General features: G+C 55.6%; 3 protein-coding genes and 3 long non-coding RNA genes across 6 annotated transcripts; all 6 read right to left on the bottom strand.

The window, feature by feature from the left end:
* Positions 1 to 18: 18 nt before the first annotated feature.
* LOC125318760 (serine/threonine-protein kinase PAK 3-like) lies at positions 19 to 3,964 on the bottom strand. Its single transcript, XM_048289691.1, has 8 exons — positions 3,613 to 3,964; positions 2,849 to 2,912; positions 2,193 to 2,241; positions 1,782 to 1,894; positions 1,408 to 1,525; positions 565 to 664; positions 144 to 283; positions 19 to 33 (listed from the first exon to the last, which is right to left on the bottom strand). The coding sequence occupies exons 1-8, from the start codon at positions 3,947 to 3,949 to the stop codon at positions 19 to 21; spliced, it is 936 nt and encodes a 311-aa protein (XP_048145648.1). The 5' UTR covers positions 3,950 to 3,964.
* Positions 3,965 to 4,577: 613 nt separating this feature from the next.
* Positions 4,578 to 6,214, bottom strand: LOC125318686. Its single transcript, XR_007200487.1, has 3 exons — positions 6,142 to 6,214; positions 5,125 to 5,162; positions 4,578 to 4,672 (listed from the first exon to the last, which is right to left on the bottom strand). It is a non-coding gene; the product is annotated as an uncharacterized LOC125318686 (long non-coding RNA).
* A 1,516-nt stretch (positions 6,215 to 7,730) lies between these two features.
* On the bottom strand, positions 7,731 to 15,414 carry LOC125318759 (serine/threonine-protein kinase PAK 3-like). Its single transcript, XM_048289690.1, has 12 exons — positions 15,186 to 15,414; positions 14,169 to 14,206; positions 13,594 to 13,716; positions 12,657 to 12,804; positions 11,893 to 11,956; positions 11,237 to 11,285; positions 10,826 to 10,938; positions 10,452 to 10,569; positions 9,609 to 9,708; positions 9,131 to 9,327; positions 8,901 to 9,038; positions 7,731 to 7,829 (listed from the first exon to the last, which is right to left on the bottom strand). Exons 1-12 carry the CDS (start codon positions 15,262 to 15,264, stop codon positions 7,731 to 7,733), a joined length of 1,266 nt encoding a protein of 421 aa, XP_048145647.1. The 5' UTR covers positions 15,265 to 15,414.
* Positions 15,415 to 17,120: 1,706 nt separating this feature from the next.
* LOC125318774 lies at positions 17,121 to 18,088 on the bottom strand. The gene is made up of 2 exons (XR_007200497.1): positions 17,946 to 18,088; positions 17,121 to 17,703 (listed from the first exon to the last, which is right to left on the bottom strand). It is a non-coding gene; the product is annotated as an uncharacterized LOC125318774 (long non-coding RNA).
* Positions 18,089 to 18,107: 19 nt separating this feature from the next.
* On the bottom strand, positions 18,108 to 22,049 carry LOC125318758 (serine/threonine-protein kinase PAK 3-like). Its single transcript, XM_048289689.1, has 8 exons — positions 21,702 to 22,049; positions 20,938 to 21,001; positions 20,282 to 20,330; positions 19,871 to 19,983; positions 19,497 to 19,614; positions 18,654 to 18,753; positions 18,171 to 18,372; positions 18,108 to 18,111 (listed from the first exon to the last, which is right to left on the bottom strand). The coding sequence occupies exons 1-8, from the start codon at positions 22,036 to 22,038 to the stop codon at positions 18,108 to 18,110; spliced, it is 987 nt and encodes a 328-aa protein (XP_048145646.1). The 5' UTR covers positions 22,039 to 22,049.
* A 617-nt stretch (positions 22,050 to 22,666) lies between these two features.
* Positions 22,667 to 24,459, bottom strand: LOC125318847. Its single transcript, XR_007200516.1, has 3 exons — positions 24,231 to 24,459; positions 23,214 to 23,251; positions 22,667 to 22,761 (listed from the first exon to the last, which is right to left on the bottom strand). It is a non-coding gene; the product is annotated as an uncharacterized LOC125318847 (long non-coding RNA).
* Positions 24,460 to 24,878: the final 419 nt, after the last annotated feature.

The following is a 24,878-nucleotide window of genomic DNA, read 5'->3' as shown; positions in this document are numbered from 1 at the left end:
AAAAGGGAAGAGGACACTCTACCTGCTCCTTTCCTAGCCACAACAGCTCTCTCCACACAGAGCCGCACTTTTAAGCTGCACCTTAGCCTGAGACGGGGTTCCCTCTGGTAAGGAGCTTCCCCTTCCACCATTTCCAGCCCCACGATCCCCAGTGACCAGATGTCCACTTTGGGGCCGTAGGCTTCTCCTCTCACGACTTCCGGCGCCATCCAGCTGGGAGTGCCGACGCTGGAGCTGCACTTGTCACGCTCAGGGGTGAGCTGAGCACAGAGGCCAAAGTCAGCTGCGGAGAAAAACAAACCCTGTCAAAGCCAGCTACAACTGGCAAACCCAGCCAAAGGATTGCCCGCTCAAAGCCTGACAAGGCCACGGTGAATCTAGCCGGAAAAGCAGCAGTGCTCTGCTTCCGCGGGGCTGCAGCCAGGGAGATAAGGCACCGGCCACTTCAAAAATGCCCTCACGTTTCACGCGCTGGCCAAGCAGCCCTTCTGGAGAACTGGCAGTTACCCCAGAGCAGCCCCAGAGCGCATCCCGGCAACGCTGCGCCGCACCAAGGATACCCACCCAATTTCACAGATCCGTCCATGCTCACAAGAATGTTGCAGCTTTTGACGTCTCTGTGGATGACTCGGCGGGAATGAAGGAAATGCAGTCCTTGCAGGCACTGAGCGAGAGAGGAGAAAGGGAAAGGTGAAGGTTCAGGACCTGATTGCATCCTGCAAGAAAGGAACGGGCTCGACGAGAGTGGCAGCTTTCTCAGGGACTAGTGAGCCAGGGCGCAGCATCCTAGTGCTGTCAAGAGGAAGAGCTTGCTGCTTCAACACTCTTAGACGAGTGTTCCATCTTTCCAAGCAAAGGCACATCTGAGCTTCCAAAAGCCCCTCCTCCCTTCGGTACGTAGCACGTGCCCTTTGGCTGGGGGGCGTCATGGCAAAGATTTTCTTGGTAGCCTTGTGGCAGCAGAGGAGGAAGCAGCACGTTAGACCAGTTCCAGAATCCAACGCCATCTGGGCTGCACTGCTGTCCTTTGAAGCTGAGGGCATCTCCTTTGCCCTTAGCTTGAAATTCTGCCACCAGCGTGCAGGCTTGGAGCGGCAAGGAATGCAGGATACACAGACAGGCTCCAGGCAAAGCTGGCAAGAGGAAACAAGTGCGACACAGCGAGCGAGCCAGTGAGGCAGCGAGCACGAGCGCCGGAGCACAACGGCAGTACGTAAGAGTGCGAGAACGGAGCCTAGGAAGTGCGGGGACACTGGCAGGCAGTTGGCTTCAGGTGCTCTTTCTTCTCCGTGTCGTGACAGCAACAGCAAAGCAAGGCCGTGAGCAAGAAATCTCTGCTGTTCTTAACCACCAGTTGACAAGGGCCATCCTGTGCAGGCCAGGGGAAGCACAAGTGGCATCCCTCACCTCCCGACAGACAGCGCCTATCTGTCCTTCCTCGAGGTACACTGCCCCGAGTACATCATACAACGTGCCGCCGTCCATGAACTCCATCGCCAGCCAGAGCTCCCCGTCGACCAGGTAGCTGAAAGAAGAAAAGCCCGGCATGGAGAGAGAGGACCTGGGCACAGCCCAGTCACCCGAGGGGCTGACCCAGCTTTTTGGAAGTGCTCTCCAAGCTGCATATGCCAGAAGAGATTATTGCAGACCAAGTGCAACCTCCTCCCCTGCACTGGAGGAGAGAAATCCTAAACAGCTCCATTTTCTGCCAGCAACCAAAGGGGTTTGCCACTTTGGGCTTGCAGTATCCTAAAGGAACGTTGACATGAGAATAGCCCCACCTGTCTAAGTAGGTAACAATATTGGGGTTCCTACTGTCCCTCATGACCACGATTTCATTGACAGCCAGCTCCTCGGACATCTCCTCTTGAAGCGCCATTTTCTTGATGGCCACCTAAAAGGACATTGAGAGACCGTTGACTTGAGAAGGCGCTCGTCGCACGAGATGCCCAGGAACACGCAGCGAGTGCTTGTGCAATGACGCAGCCCAGCTGTGCCAGAGGGCAGAGCTTAGGAGAAGGACCAAAGCCCGTCCCAAATGCCGTCTGCAGGCTGCTGAGCCTAGTCCGTGCTTCAGAGGAGCAGCCTCTGCCGCAGAGATGGAGCGGCCACCCAAAGCTCCAGCCAAGGCTCGCAGCCGCGGCGAAAGCGCTCCAGAGCTGCAAAATCTGCTGGGGGCATTGACACTTTACCTGTTGTCCTGTGCTGGCGTCGAGGGCTTTATAAACAGCTCCAAAACCCCTAGAAAGAAAACAGCAGCAGAAAAAGAAAGCCCTTTAGTCCCTGGCGGTGAAAGCCAGCCTAGGCAGGAGATCTCCCCAGGCTGCCTGGAGCATTTGGAAAACGCCCAGCTGCGGCGCCTCCCCCACCATTAGCACAACAGCCCAGCAGCCCTCTGCCATGCAGGGTGTCCGGGAGAAAACGGAGGCCCAATGTGAACACCAAGGGCTGCTACAAATCTCCAAGGCACACGCCCGATCGGTTCCGTTCCCAGCCTAAGGGGGACCCTTTGGAAAAACTGGAGAAGAAGAACTTGGAAAACTCTGCCTTGGAGAAGTGTTATCTGCCAGCTCTCGGGTGACAAGGTGCTCTGGTAGGCCGGCATACTGCGGCAGGGGCGGGACATCTTCCAGGCCCTGCTCCTTGCTGCAAGCAAGGCAGACCTTGCCAGCACCAGGTTGTCTTTGATGATGCCTTCTGACTGCTGTGACTGAGCAGTCCTGAGAGGTGGCAGGAAGGTAAAGCCAGAGTCTGACCGTGTTCGCAGCTTGCCTGATGTCACGCTTGACGCTACACCGGCCAGAGACTGGGCCCACGGTTTTGCGTAAGGAGCAGGCGTCAGACTTACCCTCGTCCGAGTTCTTCAAACGCCGAGTATTTCCTCCTCGGCTCGCCCAGACTCACAATGCTCCCTGAAAGACAAAAGCAGTGCAAGGTGCTCACTTTGAAAGGGAGATGCCGCTCCCCAGACGATCCAAGATGCAGCCCCACTGTCGGGAGCTCTGTGCCCTTTGCAGTCACTTGGCTTCCAGCCGCTGAGAACAGCGAGCGGGAGGGCCATCTTCTCCACCTTTCAGCAGCTGGCCTTTCCAAGAAGGACTTCACGGCTTTCAAGCACAGCAGCTCATGTGATAACCCAGAACGATGGGCCTTTGGGAACTGGGCCCTCAGAGCTAAGGAAGGGCCTCCGCAGCCTCTGCACTGGCACCTGCCGCCACCGGCAGGGCCACTTAGGAGAACAACGTGCACCAGTGAGAGGAGGAGTGAGAACAGTCGTAGAAATGGCAGCAGCGGAGAATAGCTGGGGCCCGAGAGCTCCCTGGGGCCCAGTCACTCGCTAGGTGCCAGCCTTCTGCTCAACAGAAACAATCTCTGCTTTTGTCTTTGGCACAGAGGGCAGCCCAGGCAAAGCCAAGCCAGTGCCAGCTGCCCTCGGAGGCAGCGGGAACACGCCGAGCGCTCTCTTGCTGCCTCAAAGCACAGCAACCGGCTCTTGGAGGGAGGCCTAAATGCCTCTGTGACACTAAAGCGAGGAGGAACTTCTGGCGCAGCCAATACAGAGACGCACAGAAAACACGCCGCTCTGGCAGACCGGAAATACACCAGACGTACTCAGTCTCCTCAGGCTCTGCTCCTCTCTCATCTCCAGCTGCTGGGCTGGGCTGCTGGACGAAGTGCTGGCATGTGGGGGAGTGCTGGCTGCTGCAGACCGCGCCGGTGCAGCGGCACGTTGAACGGCAGAGCGCGCGTCAAGAGAGAGCTGGGACAAGAAAGGATTGCCCGTCAGAAAGGTGGTTGGCACAGATACCCCACAGAGCACACGGCCAAAGGAAGGCTGTCGGCCACCGCCAGGCCTCTTTGGCTGGGGGGGTTTTGCATGTGCCCTTCTCAAAGGCAACGGGCAAACCCCGAAGGCTGCTGTGCTACAGCAGCACATGGCCAGGCTCATGCTACATTTTATCGATTTTCTGCAAGACGACTGCAACAAGGTATTGACGAGGTTGCAAAGATACAGAAAGAGGTGGGAGCAGGGCCCCAGAGCCCCGTTGCTTTCCTCCTGCTGTGCTCCCCTGGGCAATGAAGTCACCCTCGAGTGGGCATGGTCGTGTCTGACCAGAAGGCCAGTCTGGTCTACGTTGTGCCTGAAGCTAATTGGTCCCTCCCAGGGGCCAGTGTCTCCTAAGTATCCTGCAAGGCTGTCAACTGCGTCTTTGGACCGTCTCTGGCCGCTGACCACGGGGAGCCTGCAGGGACACCGTGCACCAAGGGGCTCGCTTCTACGCTGGCAACAATTTAAAGGCACAATGCTGCCTCTCATCTGATCCCAAGAGACTTTCTCAGGCCCTCTCAGCGTCCCGGCAAAATGGCGCTCAAATGTGAAAGTTCAGAAGCCATTTGCTAGGGGTCCCTGGCCTGGCTGAAGCAGCACTACGTCATGGCAGGCACACAGCCCCCAGCATCTTCAGGCACGAGCGGCAAGGGCTGGCTCGTCAGAAACTTGAAGCTCGGCCCTGCACCAAAGGCAGTGCCAAGCACAGGTGCCACTTACTGGCTCTGCACGTTGAGGCTGTGGATGGACAACAGATGGAGGCTTCTTGTCATTTGGCTCCTCTTCAGCCTCTTCCTCAGCAAGAGAGGGAGCCAGAGGAGGTGCTGACCCTGCTGGTGAGCCCTGCAGACAGACAGCAGTGAGAGGGACAGGGAGCAGCCAGTCCTTCAGGAGCTGCTTTCTTGTCAGCTCCGGAAGCTGGTTTCTTTTCACCCAGACTAAGGGGAAATCAGAAACTTTGATCAAAGTGGGATTCTGAGTCGTGAAATTCACCCTCTTAAGATGGGCAAATTAGGTGGTGCTCCGTCTTGCTGTGCATTTGATCTTCCACCCTGGCTAGAATCAGCAAGACACCTTTGGCCTGCCACACTTGCCTTTCATCTCTTGAAAGGCTCTTCAATGGAAAATTAGGAAAGAGCCAGTGCTCCCTTTGCTGCTGCTGATGCCAGCACCGACTTGGGCTTTCTTTCCGCCTCTCAGGCTGGCACTCTACACTCTACCGCAACAGGCCAAGCTCACAGCTTGCTGCACAATTCTTACATGCCAGCAAGGTCAGAGGTTCCTTTGCCACTCACCAAAGGACGGGCGTGTCTCCATCCGCGTGTGAGGTGACCTGCAGCGAGCAAGGGAAAAGGAACCAGATGCCATTAGAAAAGTGCCTGTGGCTGGGGAGTCCCACAGGACAAGTCAGTCCCAACAGAGAGCATTTTCCTTTCCCAGCATCCCTCCAGGAGCAACACAAGATTTTTCCCACAGCAAGCAAGAGAACAACAAGGACACGATACTAGGCTCTCTCTACTTTTGTCACTGAAGAAATAGAAACACCATCACAGAAATGCCAAGTGTCCTTTAAGTCAGAGCTTCTGTTCTGCCCAACAGCTCAAGCAGCTTTTTCCTCTTCTCTTTCCTGCAACCTTTCTTTTCGTTTGTTGTTGTTGTTGTTGTTGTTGTTGTTGCTGTTGTTTTATTTGTTTTTTATTTTTTAAAAATAAATTGCATACACTAATTCCCATCAACTTGCTGCAAATGATACCCCGGGAAAGCTTCCACAAAGGGCCCCATAGCTGTGGCGGTTCTCTTCTAAAGCAGCCCAGGAACAGCTCCTGGGTTCAGGAGCAAAGCCTAACCGGTTAGGAGCTTGCACTTCATCGCCCAGGGAATCGCTCTCTTGGCGCACCGTAAAGGGTCACAGCAGAGAGCCAAGGCCTCTAATGGCAGGATTTGGAGCAAAAAAGTGCTTTCCCTCACTCCTGGCCAAGTTTTAGAAGTACTTGTGAGACTCCCTGCCAGCCTGCAATTTGCAGGTTGTCTCGGCTGAAGCAGCAAGCTGAGGAAATGACAGTGTCCAACGCCACGCGCTCTCCCGTGGAGGGAACGCGGCCCCTGCAGGTTACGTTGCAAATACTCTGCACCCGCCAGCGAGTGCAGACACCCCCTTTTTAGCTGATGCTGTTGGCAGGAGCTTTAGCAAAGGAGCGGCATCTTAATGGCACTTTTGCTCCCAAGTCAGCTTCATCACTACAAACAAGCATAAAGAGCAAAGTGAAGCAAACGCCGTGTGATGGCTACCCCCAGGATAAACCTTTACTTACGAGTCAGGTGGGTCAGGAAGTAGCCGGAATACGCCACAGAAAAAACCGTGCAAACCGCGGCACAGACTTGCCCGAACATTCTAGCAGTGCTGTGCGGGTTTGCACACTGAATGCCACCCGGGGGAAAAACCAAGGCTCCTCTCGGGGTGCAGGCCGTCTGCTGAGAACGCCTCAGTCACGAGGGTCCTCCTGCAGCGAGCAAGCCAAAGAGCTGCTCTGGACAACGAGGCCTCGCGCGCACCGGGACAACGTTGCATCGACAGCACTGTGATGCGGCCCGGCTCCCTTGACGTCACAATAGCAGCCGCTCTGGGTCTGTTGGCATAGTTACGCCCAGCAACCAAAATCTTCTGTACAGCTGACGCAAAAGAAAAGCCTGGGAAGATCTCCTCAGTCGTAAAGCAGGAGAAAAAATCCTTACCGTCCATAAGCCAGTGCTCAAGGCATCCCGGGGTAACTCCGAAAATGCACCGATCCAGCAGGGCCCCAAGAAATCCAAGCAAACGTGACTTTTCCTCCCCAAGGCTTTGACTAAAAGCAAGTGTGCTTGTTCCTGCTGGCATCTTTGTTGCTTCTGAAAGCCCTAACTGCTTTGATGACATTTAGGGGACAAAAGAAGCCAAGGAAATCAGTTTCCAGGAGTATTGCAGTGCGCAGTTGCTTCTTGAGCACGTAGGTGCATGCTGACCTTTGCTCTGACTCAGTTTGGAGCCTGACCTCCCTTTCTGACAGGGAGATGTTGGCTTGTCTCCTGACACAAAGCTCCTCTCTTCCTGCTTGCTCTTTCTTTGGCACCTTAACGTTGGACAACGTGCAGAAGAGCTGCGCGCGGATTCTTGGGCTGCCACGCTTTTGTTGTGTTGCAGCTCTGGCAGCAGCCTTCCGGCTACCGCTGTGCGGTGGCCTGCAGGTGCCGAGCCCAAAGAAGGCCTGTTTCAAACAGTCAAAAGCTGCAGCCTCACAGATGTTTGCCCAGGCTCCGTGCTCCCTGTAAGATTCCTTGCAGACATTTGGACGGCCACATCCCAATGAAAATGAGATGCAGTCATTCCCTTCTCTGTCAAAAGCTCCAGTTAAAGCCAGGAGCCAGCTCGAAAGAGGAGAGAAAGTACTGAGTGGGAGAGGGAAACGAGTGCATGCAGCTCCTCTGGAAACCAACTCTGCTTGCCCGTGCAATAACGGCTCCGGGCTTAGCTTGCTTTTCTGGTGACTCAGCACAGACACGTCCTGTCTGCTGGTGGACAAGTGCTGCAGTGTCTTTGAGGAGCTTCACACTGGGCTCTTCACACTTCGCATGCTGCGGGTGGCATTTGAAAATCGATGCAATGGCTGAAAGGCCCAGCTGCACCTTGAAATTCTGTTGCTGAAAAACTGCAGTAATTTACCAGGATAATTCCCCCAATTTGAAAGCGTCTCGTTTTCCCCATCTCCTAGACAGCTCACATCAACCAGCCAGTTGTGGAGCTTACAGAAGGAAGAATGACACCTTAGCAGGGAAAGCCGAGTGTAGGCCCTCGGACTCCCTTGAGCAGAGCGCGTTAAGTGCCCCAAAAGGACCAGAGAGGGAAGCGTTTGGGGGACGTGCCGTTTCAGCCCTCCTTGGCTCTTCGATGCCCCGTGAGCGCCAGGAAAGGGGAACAAGCGGGGCCTGCTCCCTCCTCCTGCCGCGCCGTGAGGGGCGGCTGGCGCTGGGGGATGCCAGGGCACGGGGGGAGGGTGGGGGGGGGGGCAACATCTGCGCAGGGCGGGCGGGGCGGCAGAGGCCACGGGGCGCGGGGGGCGGGGCAGGGCCCCTCTGCGAGGGGGGAGAGCCTTGGGCCGCTGGGAAGCAGCGCAAAGCCATCAACGGGACAGCCCGTCCAGAGCGCACGGCTTCGAAGGCGCTGCCCAGCTTAGGCACAGCGTGGCAAGGAAGGGAATCTTCCAGGGCTCTGGAGGTTTTACAGTTTTTTATTGCCAGTCCTGCTGAAACCAAGGGCTGAAAACAAGGGTCTTCCAGCTACTTCTTCATCTTCATCTTCATCTTCGTCTTCGTCTTCATCTTCATCATTCTGTCCTCCTGGTGACCTGTTCAGGCTGACAGCTCATGCCTGGTCCAGTTCTGCTGAGTCCCAGCTTTTTCTTTCATAGCTTAATCATCAGTATGGCGATTCGTCCATTTCTACCTCAAGGATAATTCTCAGCTCCCCTACATCAGCAATACTCTACTCTTAGCTAAACAATGCTCCGTTAATGAAGCTTTCTGGGGTCTAGAGTCCTAACTGAAACCAGCTAAGCTAAGAAAATCTCAAAACTATAAACTTCCTAACTACGGAACAGCTCATTCTAAAACTCAGGGGATGGCCGCCGAATCTTCTCCTAAACACGGTACATCCCCTCGTCGCTCCTCTGAGCTGGCGGGGCAGCAAGGCCTCCTCAGGCGCAAGCGTCTCCTCTCCAGTCTTCCTGCACTTGCTTGGCTGAGATGATCAGAGCAGCCAGGCTGGAGGCAGGATCGCCTGAGGTCACAAAAGGATGCTGCCCAAAGGAAAAACAAAACCAAAAAGAACCATTACTTCCCAAGATCGCGTCCAACAGGCTCAAGCAGGGTTCCTCTGCTACCAGGAAGACGCACAAAGAGGACCGAGGGCACCATCTGCCCCTCCGCCTTCCGGTCCCGGACCTGTCTCGCCCAGGCCCACGTGGCCCCCAGTCCTCTTTGGCCCTTCACGCAGGCGTCCACAGCTCGCAGGGCTTTTTGCCGCTTTGCTTTTTCTTACCTTCAGGACTTCCGGGGCAGACCAGCGCCTGTCCTCATCTGTCTGCAGGCAGCAGCGGAGAAAGTCGCGCAGGAGAGCCGAGTGCTGCCTGGGGTTTTGCAGTTTTGGGGCCCCGTTCCTTTCTATCAGTTCTAAAACCTACAAAAAAGGGAAGAGGACACTCTACCTGCTCCTTTCCTAGCCACAACAGCTCTCTCCACACAGAGCCGCACTTTTAAGCTGCACCTTACCCTGAGACGGGGTTCCCTCTGGTAAGGAGCTTCCCCTTCCACCATTTCCAGCCCCACGATCCCCAGTGACCAGATGTCCACTTTGGGGCCGTAGGCTTCTCCTCTCACGACTTCCGGCGCCATCCAGCTGGGAGTGCCGACGCTGGAGCTGCACTTGTCGCGCTCAGGGGTGAGCTGAGCACAGAGGCCAAAGTCAGCTGCGGAGAAAAACAAACCCTGTCAAAGCCAGCTACAACTGGCAAACCCAGCCAAAGGATTGCCCGCTCAAAGCCTGACAAGGCCACGGTGAATCTAGCCGGAAAAGCAGCAGTGCTCTGCTTCCGCGGGGCTGCAGCCAGGGAGATAAGGCACTGGCCACTTCAAAAATGCCCTCACGTTTCACGCGCTGGCCAAGCAGCCCTTCTGGAGAACTGGCAGTTACCCCAGAGCAGCCCCAGAGCGCATCCCGGCAACGCTGCGCCGCACCAAGGATACCCACCCAATTTCACAGATCCGTCCATGCTCACAAGAATGTTGCAGCTTTTGACGTCTCTGTGGATGACTCGGCGGGAATGAAGGAAATGCAGTCCTTGCAGGCACTGAGCGAGAGAGGAGAAAGGGAAAGGTGAAGGTTCAGGACCTGATTGCATCCTGCAAGAAAGGAACGGGCTCGACGAGAGTGGCAGCTTTCTCAGGGACTAGTGAGCCAGGGCGCAGCATCCTAGTGCTGTCAAGAGGAAGAGCTTGCTGCTTCAACACTCTTAGACGAGTGTTCCATCTTTCCAAGCAAAGGCACATCTGAGCTTCCAAAAGCCCCTCCTCCCTTCGGTACGTAGCACGTGCCCTTTGGCTGGGGGGCGTCATGGCAAAGATTTTCTTGGTAGCCTTGTGGCAGCAGAGGAGGAAGCAGCACGTTAGACCAGTTCCAGAATCCCACGCCATCTGGGCTGCACTGCTGTCCTTTGAAGCTGAGGGCATCTCCTTTGCCCTTAGCTTGAAATTCTGCCACCAGCGTGCAGGCTTGGAGCGGCAAGGAATGCAGGATACACAGACAGGCTCCAGGCAAAGCTGGCAAGAGGAAACAAGTGCGACACAGCGAGCGAGCCAGTGAGGCAGCGAGCACGAGCGCCGGAGCACAACGGCAGTACGTAAGAGTGCGAGAACGGAGCCTAGGAAGTGCGGGGACACTGGCAGGCAGTTGGCTTCAGGTGCTCTTTCTTCTCCGTGTCGTGACAGCAACAGCAAAGCAAGGCCGTGAGCAAGAAATCTCTGCTGTTCTTAACCACCAGTTGACAAGGGCCATCCTGTGCAGGCCAGGGGAAGCACAAGTGGCATCCCTCACCTCCCGACAGACAGCGCCTATCTGTCCTTCCTCGAGGTACACTGCCCCGAGTACATCATACAACGTGCCGCCGTCCATGAACTCCATCGCCAGCCAGAGCTCCCCGTCGACCAGGTAGCTGAAAGAAGAAAAGCCCGGCATGGAGAGAGAGGACCTGGGCACAGCCCAGTCACCCGAGGGGCTGACCCAGCTTTTTGGAAGTGCTCTCCAAGCTGCATATGCCAGAAGAGATTATTGCAGACCAAGTGCAACCTCCTCCCCTGCACTGGAGGAGAGAAATCCTAAACAGCTCCATTTTCTGCCAGCAACCAAAGGGGTTTGCCACTTTGGGCTTGCAGTATCCTAAAGGAACGTTGACATGAGAATAGCCCCACCTGTCTAAGTAGGTAACAATATTGGGGTTCCTACTGTCCCTCATGACCACGATTTCATTGACAGCCAGCTCCTCGGACATCTCCTCTTGAAGCGCCATTTTCTTGATGGCCACCTAAAAGGACATTGAGAGACCGTTGACTTGAGAAGGCGCTCGTCGCACGAGATGCCCAGGAACACGCAGCGAGTGCTTGTGCAATGACGCAGCCCAGCTGTGCCAGAGGGCAGAGCTTAGGAGAAGGACCAAAGCCCGTCCCAAATGCCGTCTGCAGGCTGCTGAGCCTAGTCCGTGCTTCAGAGGAGCAGCCTCTGCCGCAGAGATGGAGCGGCCACCCAAAGCTCCAGCCAAGGCTCGCAGCCGCGGCGAAAGCGCTCCAGAGCTGCAAAATCTGCTGGGGGCATTGACACTTTACCTGTTGTCCTGTGCTGGCGTCGAGGGCTTTATAAACAGCTCCAAAACCCCTAGAAAGAAAACAGCAGCAGAAAAAGAAAGCCCTTTAGTCCCTGGCGGTGAAAGCCAGCCTAGGCAGGAGATCTCCCCAGGCTGCCTGGAGCATTTGGAAAACGCCCAGCTGCGGCGCCTCCCCCGCCATTAGCACAACAGCCCAGCAGCCCTCTGCCATGCAGGGTGTCCGGGAGAAAACGGAGGCCCAATGTGAACACCAAGGGCTGCTACAAATCTCCAAGGCACACGCCCGATCGGTTCCGTTCCCAGCCTAAGGGGGACCCTTTGGAAAAACTGGAGAAGAAGAACTTGGAAAACTCTGCCTTGGAGAAGTGTTATCTGCCAGCTCTCGGGTGACAAGGTGCTCTGGTAGGCCGGCATACTGCGGCAGGGGCGGGACATCTTCCAGGCCCTGCTCCTTGCTGCAAGCAAGGCAGACCTTGCCAGCACCAGGTTGTCTTTGATGATGCCTTCTGACTGCTGTGACTGAGCAGTCCTGAGAGGTGGCAGGAAGGTAAAGCCAGAGTCTGACCGTGTTCGCAGCTTGCCTGATGTCACGCTTGACGCTACACCGGCCAGAGACTGGGCCCACGGTTTTGCGTAAGGAGCAGGCGTCAGACTTACCCTCGTCCGAGTTCTTCAAACGCCGAGTATTTCCTCCTCGGCTCGCCCAGACTCACAATGCTCCCTGAAAGACAAAAGCAGTGCAAGGTGCTCACTTTGAAAGGGAGATGCCGCTCCCCAGACGATCCAAGATGCAGCCCCACTGTCGGGAGCTCTGTGCCCTTTGCAGTCACTTGGCTTCCAGCCGCTGAGAACAGCGAGCGGGAGGGCCATCTTCTCCACCTTTCAGCAGCTGGCCTTTCCAAGAAGGACTTCACGGCTTTCAAGCACAGCAGCTCATGTGATAACCCAGAACGATGGGCCTTTGGGAACTGGGCCCTCAGAGCTAAGGAAGGGCCTCCGCAGCCTCTGCACTGGCACCTGCCGCCACCGGCAGGGCCACTTAGGAGAACAACGTGCACCAGTGAGAGGAGGAGTGAGAACAGTCGTAGAAATGGCAGCAGCGGAGAATAGCTGGGGCCCGAGAGCTCCCTGGGGCCCAGTCACTCGCTAGGTGCCAGCCTTCTGCTCAACAGAAACAATCTCTGCTTTTGTCTTTGGCACAGAGGGCAGCCCAGGCAAAGCCAAGCCAGTGCCAGCTGCCCTCGGAGGCAGCGGGAACACGCCGAGCGCTCTCTTGCTGCCTCAAAGCACAGCAACCGGCTCTTGGAGGGAGGCCTAAATGCCTCTGTGACACTAAAGCGAGGAGGAACTTCTGGCGCAGCCAATACAGAGACGCACAGAAAACACGCCGCTCTGGCAGACCGGAAATACACCAGACGTACTCAGTCTCCTCAGGCTCTGCTCCTCTCTCATCTCCAGCTGCTGGGCTGGGCTGCTGGACGAAGTGCTGGCATGTGGGGGAGTGCTGGCTGCTGCAGACCGCGCCGGTGCAGCGGCACGTTGAACGGCAGAGCGCGCGTCAAGAGAGAGCTGGGACAAGAAAGGATTGCCCGTCAGAAAGGTGGTTGGCACAGATACCCCACAGAGCACACGGCCAAAGGAAGGCTGTCGGCCACCGCCAGGCCTCTTTGGCTGGGGGGGTTTTGCATGTGCCCTTCTCAAAGGCAACGGGCAAACCCCGAAGGCTGCTGTGCTACAGCAGCACATGGCCAGGCTCATGCTACATTTTATCGATTTTCTGCAAGACGACTGCAACAAGGTATTGACGAGGTTGCAAAGATACAGAAAGAGGTGGGAGCAGGGCCCCAGAGCCCCGTTGCTTTCCTCCTGCTGTGCTCCCCTGGGCAATGAAGTCACCCTCGAGTGGGCATGGTCGTGTCTGACCAGAAGGCCAGTCTGGTCTACGTTGTGCCTGAAGCTAATTGGTCCCTCCCAGGGGCCAGTGTCTCCTAAGTATCCTGCAAGGCTGTCAACTGCGTCTTTGGACCGTCTCTGGCCGCTGACCACGGGGAGCCTGCAGGGACACCGTGCACCAAGGGGCTCGCTTCTACGCTGGCAACAATTTAAAGGCACAATGCTGCCTCTCATCTGATCCCAAGAGACTTTCTCAGGCCCTCTCAGCGTCCCGGCAAAATGGCGCTCAAATGTGAAAGTTCAGAAGCCATTTGCCAGGGGTCCCTGGCCTGGCTGAAGCAGCACTACGTCATGGCAGGCACACAGCCCCCAGCATCTTCAGGCACGAGCGGCAAGGGCTGGCTCGTCAGAAACTTGAAGCTCGGCCCTGCACCAAAGGCAGTGCCAAGCACAGGTGCCACTTACTGGCTCTGCACGTTCAGGCTGTGGATGGACAACAGATGGAGGCTTCTTGTCATTTGGCTCCTCTTCAGCCTCTTCCTCAGCAAGAGAGGGAGCCAGAGGAGGTGCTGACCCTGCTGGTGAGCCCTGCAGACAGACAGCAGTGAGAGGGACAGGGAGCAGCCAGTCCTTCAGGAGCTGCTTTCTTGTCAGCTCCGGAAGCTGGTTTCTTTTCACCCAGACTAAGGGGAAATCAGAAACTTTGATCAAAGTGGGATTCTGAGTCGTGAAATTCACCCTCTTAAGATGGGCAAATTAGGTGGTGCTCCGTCTTGCTGTGCATTTGATCTTCCACCCTGGCTAGAATCAGCAAGACACCTTTGGCCTGCCACACTTGCCTTTCATCTCTTGAAAGGCTCTTCAATGGAAAATTAGGAAAGAGCCAGTGCTCCCTTTGCTGCTGCTGATGCCAGCACCGACTTGGGCTTTCTTTCCGCCTCTCAGGCTGGCACTCTACACTCTACCGCAACAGGCCAAGCTCACAGCTTGCTGCACAATTCTTACATGCCAGCAAGGTCAGAGGTTCCTTTGCCACTCACCAAAGGACGGGCGTGTCTCCATCCGCGTGTGAGGTGACCTGCAGCGAGCAAGGGAAAAGGAACCAGATGCCATTAGAAAAGTGCCTGTGGCTGGGGAGTCCCACAGGACAAGTCAGTCCCAACAGAGAGCATTTTCCTTTCCCAGCATCCCTCCAGGAGCAACACAAGATTTTTCCCACAGCAAGCAAGAGAACAACAAGGACACGATACTAGGCTCTCTCTACTTTTGTCACTGAAGAAATAGAAACACCATCACAGAAATGCCAAGTGTCCTTTAAGTCAGAGCTTCTGTTCTGCCCAACAGCTCAAGCAGCTTTTTCCTCTTCTCTTTCCTGCAACCTTTCTTTTCGTTTGTTGTTGTTGTTGTTGTTGTTGTTGTTGCTGTTGTTTTATTTGTTTTTTATTTTTTAAAAATAAATTGCATACACTAATTCCCATCAACTTGCTGCAAATGATACCCCGGGAAAGCTTCCACAAAGGGCCCCATAGCTGTGGCGGTTCTCTTCTAAAGCAGCCCAGGAACAGCTCCTGGGTTCAGGAGCAAAGCCTAACCGGTTAGGAGCTTGCACTTCATCGCCCAGGGAATCGCTCTCTTGGCGCACCGCAAAGGGTCACAGCAGAGAGCCAAGGCCTCTAATGGCAGGATTTGGAGCAAAAAAGTGCTTTCCCTCACTCCTGGCCAAGTTTTAGAAGTACTTGTGAGACTCCCTGCCAGCCTGCAATTTGCAGGTTGTCTCGGCTGAAGCAGCAAGCTGAGGAAATGACAGTGTCCAACGCCACGCGCTCTCCCGTGGAGGGAACGCGGCCCCTGCAGGTTACGTTGCAAATACTCTGCACCCGCCAGCGAGTGCAGACACCCCCTTTTTAGCTGATGCTGTTGGCAGGAGCTTTAGCAAAGGAGCGGCATCTTAATGGCACTTTTGCTCCCAAGTCAGCTTCATCACTACAAACAAGCATAAAGAGCAAAGTGAAGCAAACGCCGTGTGATGGCTACCCCCAGGATAAACCTTTACTTACGAGTCAGGTGGGTCAGGAAGTAGCCGGAATACGCCACAGAAAAAACCGTGCAAACCGCGGCACAGACTTGCCCGATCATTCTAGCAGTGCTGTGCGGGTTTGCACACTGAATGCCACCCGGGGGAAAAACCAAGGCTCCTCTCGGGGTGCAGGCCGTCTGCTGAGAACGCCTCAGTCACGAGGGTCCTCCTGCAGCGAGCAAGCCAAAGAGCTGCTCTGGACAACGAGGCCTCGCGCGCACCGGGACAACGTTGCATCGACAGCACTGTGATGCGGCCCGGCTCCCTTGACGTCACAATAGCAGCCGCTCTGGGTCTGTTGGCATAGTTACGCCCAGCAACCAAAATCTTCTGTACAGCTGACGCAAAAGAAAAGCCTGGGAAGATCTCCTCAGTCGTAAAGCAGGAGAAAAAATCCTTACCGTCCATAAGCCAGTGCTCAAGGCATCCCGGGGTAACTCCGAAAATGCACCGATCCAGCAGGGCCCCAAGAAATCCAAGCAAACGTGACTTTTCCTCCCCAAGGCTTTGACTAAAAGCAAGTGTGCTTGTTCCTGCTGGCATCTTTGTTGCTTCTGAAAGCCCTAACTGCTTTGATGACATTTAGGGGACAAAAGAAGCCAAGGAAATCAGTTTCCAGGAGTATTGCAGTGCGCAGTTGCTTCTTGAGCACGTAGGTGCATGCTGACCTTTGCTCTGACTCAGTTTGGAGCCTGACCTCCCTTTCTGACAGGGAGATGTTGGCTTGTCTCCTGACACAAAGCTCCTCTCTTCCTGCTTGCTCTTTCTTTGGCACCTTAACGTTGGACAACGTGCAGAAGAGCTGCGCGCGGATTCTTGGGCTGCCACGCTTTTGTTGTGTTGCAGCTCTGGCAGCAGCCTTCCGGCTACCGCTGTGCGGTGGCCTGCAGGTGCCGAGCCCAAAGAAGGCCTGTTTCAAACAGTCAAAAGCTGCAGCCTCACAGATGTTTGCCCAGGCTCCGTGCTCCCTGTAAGATTCCTTGCAGACATTTGGACGGCCACATCCCAATGAAAATGAGATGCAGTCATTCCCTTCTCTGTCAAAAGCTCCAGTTAAAGCCAGGAGCCAGCTCGAAAGAGGAGAGAAAGTACTGAGTGGGAGAGGGAAACGAGTGCATGCAGCTCCTCTGGAAACCAACTCTGCTTGCCCGTGCAATAACGGCTCCGGGCTTAGCTTGCTTTTCTGGTGACTCAGCACAGACACGTCCTGTCTGCTGGTGGACAAGTGCTGCAGTGTCTTTGAGGAGCTTCACACTGGGCTCTTCACACTTCGCATGCTGCGGGTGGCATTTGAAAATCGATGCAATGGCTGAAAGGCCCAGCTGCACCTTGAAATTCTGTTGCTGAAAAACTGCAGTAATTTACCAGGATAATTCCCCCAATTTGAAAGCGTCTCGTTTTCCCCATCTCCTAGACAGCTCACATCAACCAGCCAGTTGTGGAGCTTACAGAAGGAAGAATGACACCTTAGCAGGGAAAGCCGAGTGTAGGCCCTCGGACTCCCTTGAGCAGAGCGCGTTAAGTGCCCCAAAAGGACCAGAGAGGGAAGCGTTTGGGGGACGTGCCGTTTCAGCCCTCCTTGGCTCTTCGATGCCCCGTGAGCGCCAGGAAAGGGGAACAAGCGGGGCCTGCTCCCTCCTCCTGCCGCGCCGTGAGGGGCGGCTGGCGCTGGGGGATGCCAGGGCACGGGGGGCGGGTGGGGGGGGGGGGCAACATCTGCGCAGGGCGGGCGGGGCGGCAGAGGCCACGGGGCGCGGGGGGCGGGGCAGGGCCCCTCTGCGAGGGGGGAGAGCCTTGGGCCGCTGGGAAGCAGCGCAAAGCCATCAACGGGACAGCCCGTCCAGAGCGCACGGCTTCGAAGGCGCTGTCCAGCTTAGGCACAGCGTGGCAAGGAAGGGAATCTTCCAGGGCTCTGGAGGTTTTACAGTTTTTTATTGCCAGTCCTGCTGAAACCAAGGGCTGAAAACAAGGGTCTTCCAGCTACTTCTTCATCTTCATCTTCATCTTCGTCTTCGTCTTCATCTTCATCATTCTGTCCTCCTGGTGACCTGTTCAGGCTGACAGCTCATGCCTGGTCCAGTTCTGCTGAGTCCCAGCTTTTTCTTTCATAGCTTAATCATCAGTATGGCGATTCGTCCATTTCTACCTCAAGGATAATTCTCAGCTCCCCTACATCAGCAATACTCTACTCTTAGCTAAACAATGCTCCATTAATGAAGCTTTCTGGGGTCTAGAGTCCTAACTGAAACCAGCTAAGCTAAGAAAATCTCAAAACTATAAACTTCCTAACTACGGAACAGCTCATTCTAAAACTCAGGGGATGGCCGCCGAATCTTCTCCTAAACACGGTACATCCCCTCGTCGCTCCTCTGAGCTGGCGGGGCAGCAAGGCCTCCTCAGGCGCAAGCGTCTCCTCTCCAGTCTTCCTGCACTTGCTTGGCTGAGATGATCAGAGCAGCCAGGCTGGAGGCAGGATCGCCTGAGGTCACAAAAGGATGCTGCCCAAAGGAAAAACAAAACCAAAAAGAACCATTACTTCCCAAGATCGCGTCCAACAGGCTCAAGCAGGGTTCCTCTGCTACCAGGAAGACGCACAAAGAGGACCGAGGGCACCATCTGCCCCTCCGCCTTCCGGTCCCGGACCTGTCTCGCCCAGGCCCACGTGGCCCCCAGTCCTCTTTGGCCCTTCACGCAGGCGTCCACAGCTCGCAGGGCTTTTTGCCGCTTTGCTTTTTCTTACCTTCAGGAGTTCCTGGGCAGACCAGCGCCTGTCCTCATCTGTCTGCAGGCAGCAGCGGAGAAAGTCGCGCAGGAGAGCCGAGTGCTGCCTGGGGTTTTGCAGTTTTGGGGCCCCGTTCCTTTCTATCAGTTCTAAAACCTACAAAAAAGGGAAGAGGACACTCTACCTGCTCCTTTCCTAGCCACAACAGCTCTCTCCACACAGAGCCGCACTTTTAAGCTGCACCTTAGCCTGAGATGGGGTTCCCTCTGGTAAGGAGCTTCCCCTTCCACCATTTCCAGCCCCACGATCCCCAGTGACCAGATGTCCACTTTGGGGCCGTAGGCTTCTCCTCTCACGACTTCCGGCGCCATCCAGCTGGGAGTGCCGACGCTGGAGCTGCACTTGTCGCGCTCAGGGGTGAGCTGAGCACAGAGGCCAAAGTCAGCTGCGGAGAAAAACAAACCCTGTCAAAGCCAGCTACAACTGGCAAACCCAGCCAAAGGATTGCCCGCTCAAAGCCTGACAAGGCCACGGTGAATCTAGCCGGAAAAGCAGCAGTGCTCTGCTTCCGCGGGGCTGCAGCCAGGGAGATAAGGCACCGGCCACTTCAAAAATGCCCTCACGTTTCACGCGCTGGCCAAGCAGCCCTTCTGGAGAACTGGCAGTTACCCCAGAGCAGCCCCAGAGCGCATCCCGGCAACGCTGCGCCGCACCAAGGATACCCACCCAATTTCACAGATCCGTCCATGCTCACAAGAATGTTGCAGCTTTTGACGTCTCTGTGGATGACTCGGCGGGAATGAAGGAAATGCAGTCCTTGCAGGCACTGAGCGAGAGAGGAGAAAGGGAAAGGTGAAGGTTCAGGACCTGATTGCATCCTGCAAGAAAGGAACGGGCTCGACGAGAGTGGCAGCTTTCTCAGGGACTAGTGAGCCAGGGCGCAGCATCCTAGTGCTGTCAAGAGGAAGAGCTTGCTGCTTCAACACTCTTAGACGAGTGTTCCATCTTTCCAAGCAAAGGCACATCTGAGCTTCCAAAAGCCCCTCCTCCCTTCGGTACGTAGCACGTGCCCTTTGGCTGGGGGGCGTCATGGCAAAGATTTTCTTGGTAGCCTTGTGGCAGCAGAGGAGGAAGCAGCACGTTAGACCAGTTCCAGAATCCAACGCCATCTGGGCTGCACTGCTGTCCTTTGAAGCTGAGGGCATCTCCTTTGCCCTTAGCTTGAAATTCTGCCACCAGCGTGCAGGCTTGGAGCGGCAAGGAATGCAGGATACACAGACAGGCTCCAGGCAAAGCTGGCAAGAGGAAACAAGTGCGACACAGCGAGCGAGCCAGTGAGGCAGCGAGCACGAGCGCCGGAGCACAACGGCAGTACGTAAGAGTGCGAGAACGGAGCCTAGGAAGTGCGGGGACACTGGCAGGCAGTTGGCTTCAGGTGCTCTTTCTTCTCCGTGTCGTGACAGCAACAGCAAAGCAAGGCCGTGAGCAAGAAATCTCTGCTGTTCTTAACCACCAGTTGACAAGGGCCATCCTGTGCAGGCCAGGGGAAGCACAAGTGGCATCCCTCACCTCCCGACAGACAGCGCCTATCTGTCCTTCCTCGAGGTACACTGCCCCGAGTACATCATACAACGTGCCGCCGTCCATGAACTCCATCGCCAGCCAGAGCTCCCCGTCGACCAGGTAGCTGAAAGAAGAAAAGCCCGGCATGGAGAGAGAGGACCTGGGCACAGCCCAGTCACCCGAGGGGCTGACCCAGCTTTTTGGAAGTGCTCTCCAAGCTGCATATGCCAGAAGAGATTATTGCAGACCAAGTGCAACCTCCTCCCCTGCACTGGAGGAGAGAAATCCTAAACAGCTCCATTTTCTGCCAGCAACCAAAGGGGTTTGCCACTTTGGGCTTGCAGTATCCTAAAGGAACGTTGACATGAGAATAGCCCCACCTGTCTAAGTAGGTAACAATATTGGGGTTCCTACTGTCCCTCATGACCACGATTTCATTGACAGCCAGCTCCTCGGACATCTCCTCTTGAAGCGCCATTTTCTTGATGGCCACCTAAAAGGACATTGAGAGACCGTTGACTTGAGAAGGCGCTCGTCGCACGAGATGCCCAGGAACACGCAGCGAGTGCTTGTGCAATGACGCAGCCCAGCTGTGCCAGAGGGCAGAGCTTAGGAGAAGGACCAAAGCCCGTCCCAAATGCCGTCTGCAGGCTGCTGAGCCTAGTCCGTGCTTCAGAGGAGCAGCCTCTGCCGCAGAGATGGAGCGGCCACCCAAAGCTCCAGCCAAGGCTCGCAGCCGCGGCGAAAGCGCTCCAGAGCTGCAAAATCTGCTGGGGGCATTGACACTTTACCTGTTGTCCTGTGCTGGCGTCGAGGGCTTTATAAACAGCTCCAAAACCCCTAGAAAGAAAACAGCAGCAGAAAAAGAAAGCCCTTTAGTCCCTGGCGGTGAAAGCCAGCCTAGGCAGGAGATCTCCCCAGGCTGCCTGGAGCATTTGGAAAACGCCCAGCTGCGGCGCCTCCCCCGCCATTAGCACAACAGCCCAGCAGCCCTCTGCCATGCAGGGTGTCCGGGAGAAAACGGAGGCCCAATGTGAACACCAAGGGCTGCTACAAATCTCCAAGGCACACGCCCGATCGGTTCCGTTCCCAGCCTAAGGGGGACCCTTTGGAAAAACTGGAGAAGAAGAACTTGGAAAACTCTGCCTTGGAGAAGTGTTATCTGCCAGCTCTCGGGTGACAAGGTGCTCTGGTAGGCCGGCATACTGCGGCAGGGGCGGGACATCTTCCAGGCCCTGCTCCTTGCTGCAAGCAAGGCAGACCTTGCCAGCACCAGGTTGTCTTTGATGATGCCTTCTGACTGCTGTGACTGAGCAGTCCTGAGAGGTGGCAGGAAGGTAAAGCCAGAGTCTGACCGTGTTCGCAGCTTGCCTGATGTCACGCTTGACGCTACACCGGCCAGAGACTGGGCCCACGGTTTTGCGTAAGGAGCAGGCGTCAGACTTACCCTCGTCCGAGTTCTTCAAACGCCGAGTATTTCCTCCTCGGCTCGCCCAGACTCACAATGCTCCCTGAAAGACAAAAGCAGTGCAAGGTGCTCACTTTGAAAGGGAGATGCCGCTCCCCAGACGATCCAAGATGCAGCCCCACTGTCGGGAGCTCTGTGCCCTTTGCAGTCACTTGGCTTCCAGCCGCTGAGAACAGCGAGCGGGAGGGCCATCTTCTCCACCTTTCAGCAGCTGGCCTTTCCAAGAAGGACTTCACGGCTTTCAAGCACAGCAGCTCATGTGATAACCCAGAACGATGGGCCTTTGGGAACTGGGCCCTCAGAGCTAAGGAAGGGCCTCCGCAGCCTCTGCACTGGCACCTGCCGCCACCGGCAGGGCCACTTAGGAGAACAACGTGCACCAGTGAGAGGAGGAGTGAGAACAGTCGTAGAAATGGCAGCAGCGGAGAATAGCTGGGGCCCGAGAGCTCCCTGGGGCCCAGTCACTCGCTAGGTGCCAGCCTTCTGCTCAACAGAAACAATCTCTGCTTTTGTCTTTGGCACAGAGGGCAGCCCAGGCAAAGCCAAGCCAGTGCCAGCTGCCCTCGGAGGCAGCGGGAACACGCCGAGCGCTCTCTTGCTGCCTCAAAGCACAGCAACCGGCTCTTGGAGGGAGGCCTAAATGCCTCTGTGACACTAAAGCGAGGAGGAACTTCTGGCGCAGCCAATACAGAGACGCACAGAAAACACGCCGCTCTGGCAGACCGGAAATACACCAGACGTACTCAGTCTCCTCAGGCTCTGCTCCTCTCTCATCTCCAGCTGCTGGGCTGGGCTGCTGGACGAAGTGCTGGCATGTGGGGGAGTGCTGGCTGCTGCAGACCGCGCCGGTGCAGCGGCACGTTGAACGGCAGAGCGCGCGTCAAGAGAGAGCTGGGACAAGAAAGGATTGCCCGTCAGAAAGGTGGTTGGCACAGATACCCCACAGAGCACACGGCCAAAGGAAGGCTGTCGGCCACCGCCAGGCCTCTTTGGCTGGGGGGGTTTTGCATGTGCCCTTCTCAAAGGCAACGGGCAAACCCCGAAGGCTGCTGTGCTACAGCAGCACATGGCCAGGCTCATGCTACATTTTATCGATTTTCTGCAAGACGACTGCAACAAGGTATTGACGAGGTTGCAAAGATACAGAAAGAGGTGGGAGCAGGGCCCCAGAGCCCCGTTGCTTTCCTCCTGCTGTGCTCCCCTGGGCAATGAAGTCACCCTCGAGTGGGCATGGTCGTGTCTGACCAGAAGGCCAGTCTGGTCTACGTTGTGCCTGAAGCTAATTGGTCCCTCCCAGGGGCCAGTGTCTCCTAAGTATCCTGCAAGGCTGTCAACTGCGTCTTTGGACCGTCTCTGGCCGCTGACCACGGGGAGCCTGCAGGGACACCGTGCACCAAGGGGCTCGCTTCTACGCTGGCAACAATTTAAAGGCACAATGCTGCCTCTCATCTGATCCCAAGAGACTTTCTCAGGCCCTCTCAGCGTCCCGGCAAAATGGCGCTCAAATGTGAAAGTTCAGAAGCCATTTGCTAGGGGTCCCTGGCCTGGCTGAAGCAGCACTACGTCATGGCAGGCACACAGCCCCCAGCATCTTCAGGCACGAGCGGCAAGGGCTGGCTCGTCAGAAACTTGAAGCTCGGCCCTGCACCAAAGGCAGTGCCAAGCACAGGTGCCACTTACTGGCTCTGCACGTTGAGGCTGTGGATGGACAACAGATGGAGGCTTCTTGTCATTTGGCTCCTCTTCAGCCTCTTCCTCAGCAAGAGAGGGAGCCAGAGGAGGTGCTGACCCTGCTGGTGAGCCCTGCAGACAGACAGCAGTGAGAGGGACAGGGAGCAGCCAGTCCTTCAGGAGCTGCTTTCTTGTCAGCTCCGGAAGCTGGTTTCTTTTCACCCAGACTAAGGGGAAATCAGAAACTTTGATCAAAGTGGGATTCTGAGTCGTGAAATTCACCCTCTTAAGATGGGCAAATTAGGTGGTGCTCCGTCTTGCTGTGCATTTGATCTTCCACCCTGGCTAGAATCAGCAAGACACCTTTGGCCTGCCACACTTGCCTTTCATCTCTTGAAAGGCTCTTCAATGGAAAATTAGGAAAGAGCCAGTGCTCCCTTTGCTGCTGCTGATGCCAGCACCGACTTGGGCTTTCTTTCCGCCTCTCAGGCTGGCACTCTACACTCTACCGCAACAGGCCAAGCTCACAGCTTGCTGCACAATTCTTACATGCCAGCAAGGTCAGAGGTTCCTTTGCCACTCACCAAAGGACGGGCGTGTCTCCATCCGCGTGTGAGGTGACCTGCAGCGAGCAAGGGAAAAGGAACCAGATGCCATTAGAAAAGTGCCTGTGGCTGGGGAGTCCCACAGGACAAGTCAGTCCCAACAGAGAGCATTTTCCTTTCCCAGCATCCCTCCAGGAGCAACACAAGATTTTTCCCACAGCAAGCAAGAGAACAACAAGGACACGATACTAGGCTCTCTCTACTTTTGTCACTGAAGAAATAGAAACACCATCACAGAAATGCCAAGTGTCCTTTAAGTCAGAGCTTCTGTTCTGCCCAACAGCTCAAGCAGCTTTTTCCTCTTCTCTTTCCTGCAACCTTTCTTTTCGTTTGTTGTTGTTGTTGTTGTTGTTGTTGTTGCTGTTGTTTTATTTGTTTTTTATTTTTTAAAAATAAATTGCATACACTAATTCCCATCAACTTGCTGCAAATGATACCCCGGGAAAGCTTCCACAAAGGGCCCCATAGCTGTGGCGGTTCTCTTCTAAAGCAGCCCAGGAACAGCTCCTGGGTTCAGGAGCAAAGCCTAACCGGTTAGGAGCTTGCACTTCATCGCCCAGGGAATCGCTCTCTTGGCGCACCGTAAAGGGTCACAGCAGAGAGCCAAGGCCTCTAATGGCAGGATTTGGAGCAAAAAAGTGCTTTCCCTCACTCCTGGCCAAGTTTTAGAAGTACTTGTGAGACTCCCTGCCAGCCTGCAATTTGCAGGTTGTCTCGGCTGAAGCAGCAAGCTGAGGAAATGACAGTGTCCAACGCCACGCGCTCTCCCGTGGAGGGAACGCGGCCCCTGCAGGTTACGTTGCAAATACTCTGCACCCGCCAGCGAGTGCAGACACCCCCTTTTTAGCTGATGCTGTTGGCAGGAGCTTTAGCAAAGGAGCGGCATCTTAATGGCACTTTTGCTCCCAAGTCAGCTTCATCACTACAAACAAGCATAAAGAGCAAAGTGAAGCAAACGCCGTGTGATGGCTACCCCCAGGATAAACCTTTACTTACGAGTCAGGTGGGTCAGGAAGTAGCCGGAATACGCCACAGAAAAAACCGTGCAAACCGCGGCACAGACTTGCCCGATCATTCTAGCAGTGCTGTGCGGGTTTGCACACTGAATGCCACCCGGGGGAAAAACCAAGGCTCCTCTCGGGGTGCAGGCCGTCTGCTGAGAACGCCTCAGTCACGAGGGTCCTCCTGCAGCGAGCAAGCCAAAGAGCTGCTCTGGACAACGAGGCCTCGCGCGCACCGGGACAACGTTGCATCGACAGCACTGTGATGCGGCCCGGCTCCCTTGACGTCACAATAGCAGCCGCTCTGGGTCTGTTGGCATAGTTACGCCCAGCAACCAAAATCTTCTGTACAGCTGACGCAAAAGAAAAGCCTGGGAAGATCTCCTCAGTCGTAAAGCAGGAGAAAAAATCCTTACCGTCCATAAGCCAGTGCTCAAGGCATCCCGGGGTAACTCCGAAAATGCACCGATCCAGCAGGGCCCCAAGAAATCCAAGCAAACGTGACTTTTCCTCCCCAAGGCTTTGACTAAAAGCAAGTGTGCTTGTTCCTGCTGGCATCTTTGTTGCTTCTGAAAGCCCTAACTGCTTTGATGACATTTAGGGGACAAAAGAAGCCAAGGAAATCAGTTTCCAGGAGTATTGC

The sequence above is a fragment of the Corvus hawaiiensis genome, chromosome 31 (assembly GCF_020740725.1).
Source record: "Corvus hawaiiensis isolate bCorHaw1 chromosome 31, bCorHaw1.pri.cur, whole genome shotgun sequence".
Lineage (NCBI taxonomy): Eukaryota > Metazoa > Chordata > Aves > Passeriformes > Corvidae > Corvus > Corvus hawaiiensis.
This window is presented reverse-complemented; position numbering and strand designations above follow the sequence as displayed.

Excerpts from the sequence above, each read along its gene's own strand:
- LOC125318758 (XM_048289689.1), bottom strand. The coding sequence starts at position 22,038 with ATGAGCCTGGCCATGTGCTGCTGTAGCACAGCAGCCTTCGGGGTTTGC. Across the intron at positions 21,002-21,701 it reads GCAGAGCCTGAGGAGACTGA|GGAGCATTGTGAGTCTGGGC; the intron begins GTACGTCTGGTG and ends TTTGTCTTTCAG. Across the intron at positions 18,754-19,496 it reads TAGGCGCTGTCTGTCGGGAG|TGCCTGCAAGGACTGCATTT; the intron begins GTGAGGGATGCC and ends TCTCTCGCTCAG.
- LOC125318760 (XM_048289691.1), bottom strand. The coding sequence starts at position 3,949 with ATGAGCCTGGCCATGTGCTGCTGTAGCACAGCAGCCTTCGGGGTTTGC. Across the intron at positions 2,242-2,848 it reads TTTGAAGAACTCGGACGAGG|GGGTTTTGGAGCTGTTTATA; the intron begins GTAAGTCTGACG and ends TTTTCTTTCTAG. Across the intron at positions 1,895-2,192 it reads ACGCCAGCACAGGACAACAG|GTGGCCATCAAGAAAATGGC; the intron begins GTAAAGTGTCAA and ends ATGTCCTTTTAG.
- LOC125318759 (XM_048289690.1), bottom strand. The coding sequence starts at position 15,264 with ATGATCGGGCAAGTCTGTGCCGCGGTTTGCACGGTTTTTTCTGTGGCG. Across the intron at positions 11,286-11,892 it reads TTTGAAGAACTCGGACGAGG|GGGTTTTGGAGCTGTTTATA; the intron begins GTAAGTCTGACG and ends TTTTCTTTCTAG. Across the intron at positions 10,939-11,236 it reads ACGCCAGCACAGGACAACAG|GTGGCCATCAAGAAAATGGC; the intron begins GTAAAGTGTCAA and ends ATGTCCTTTTAG.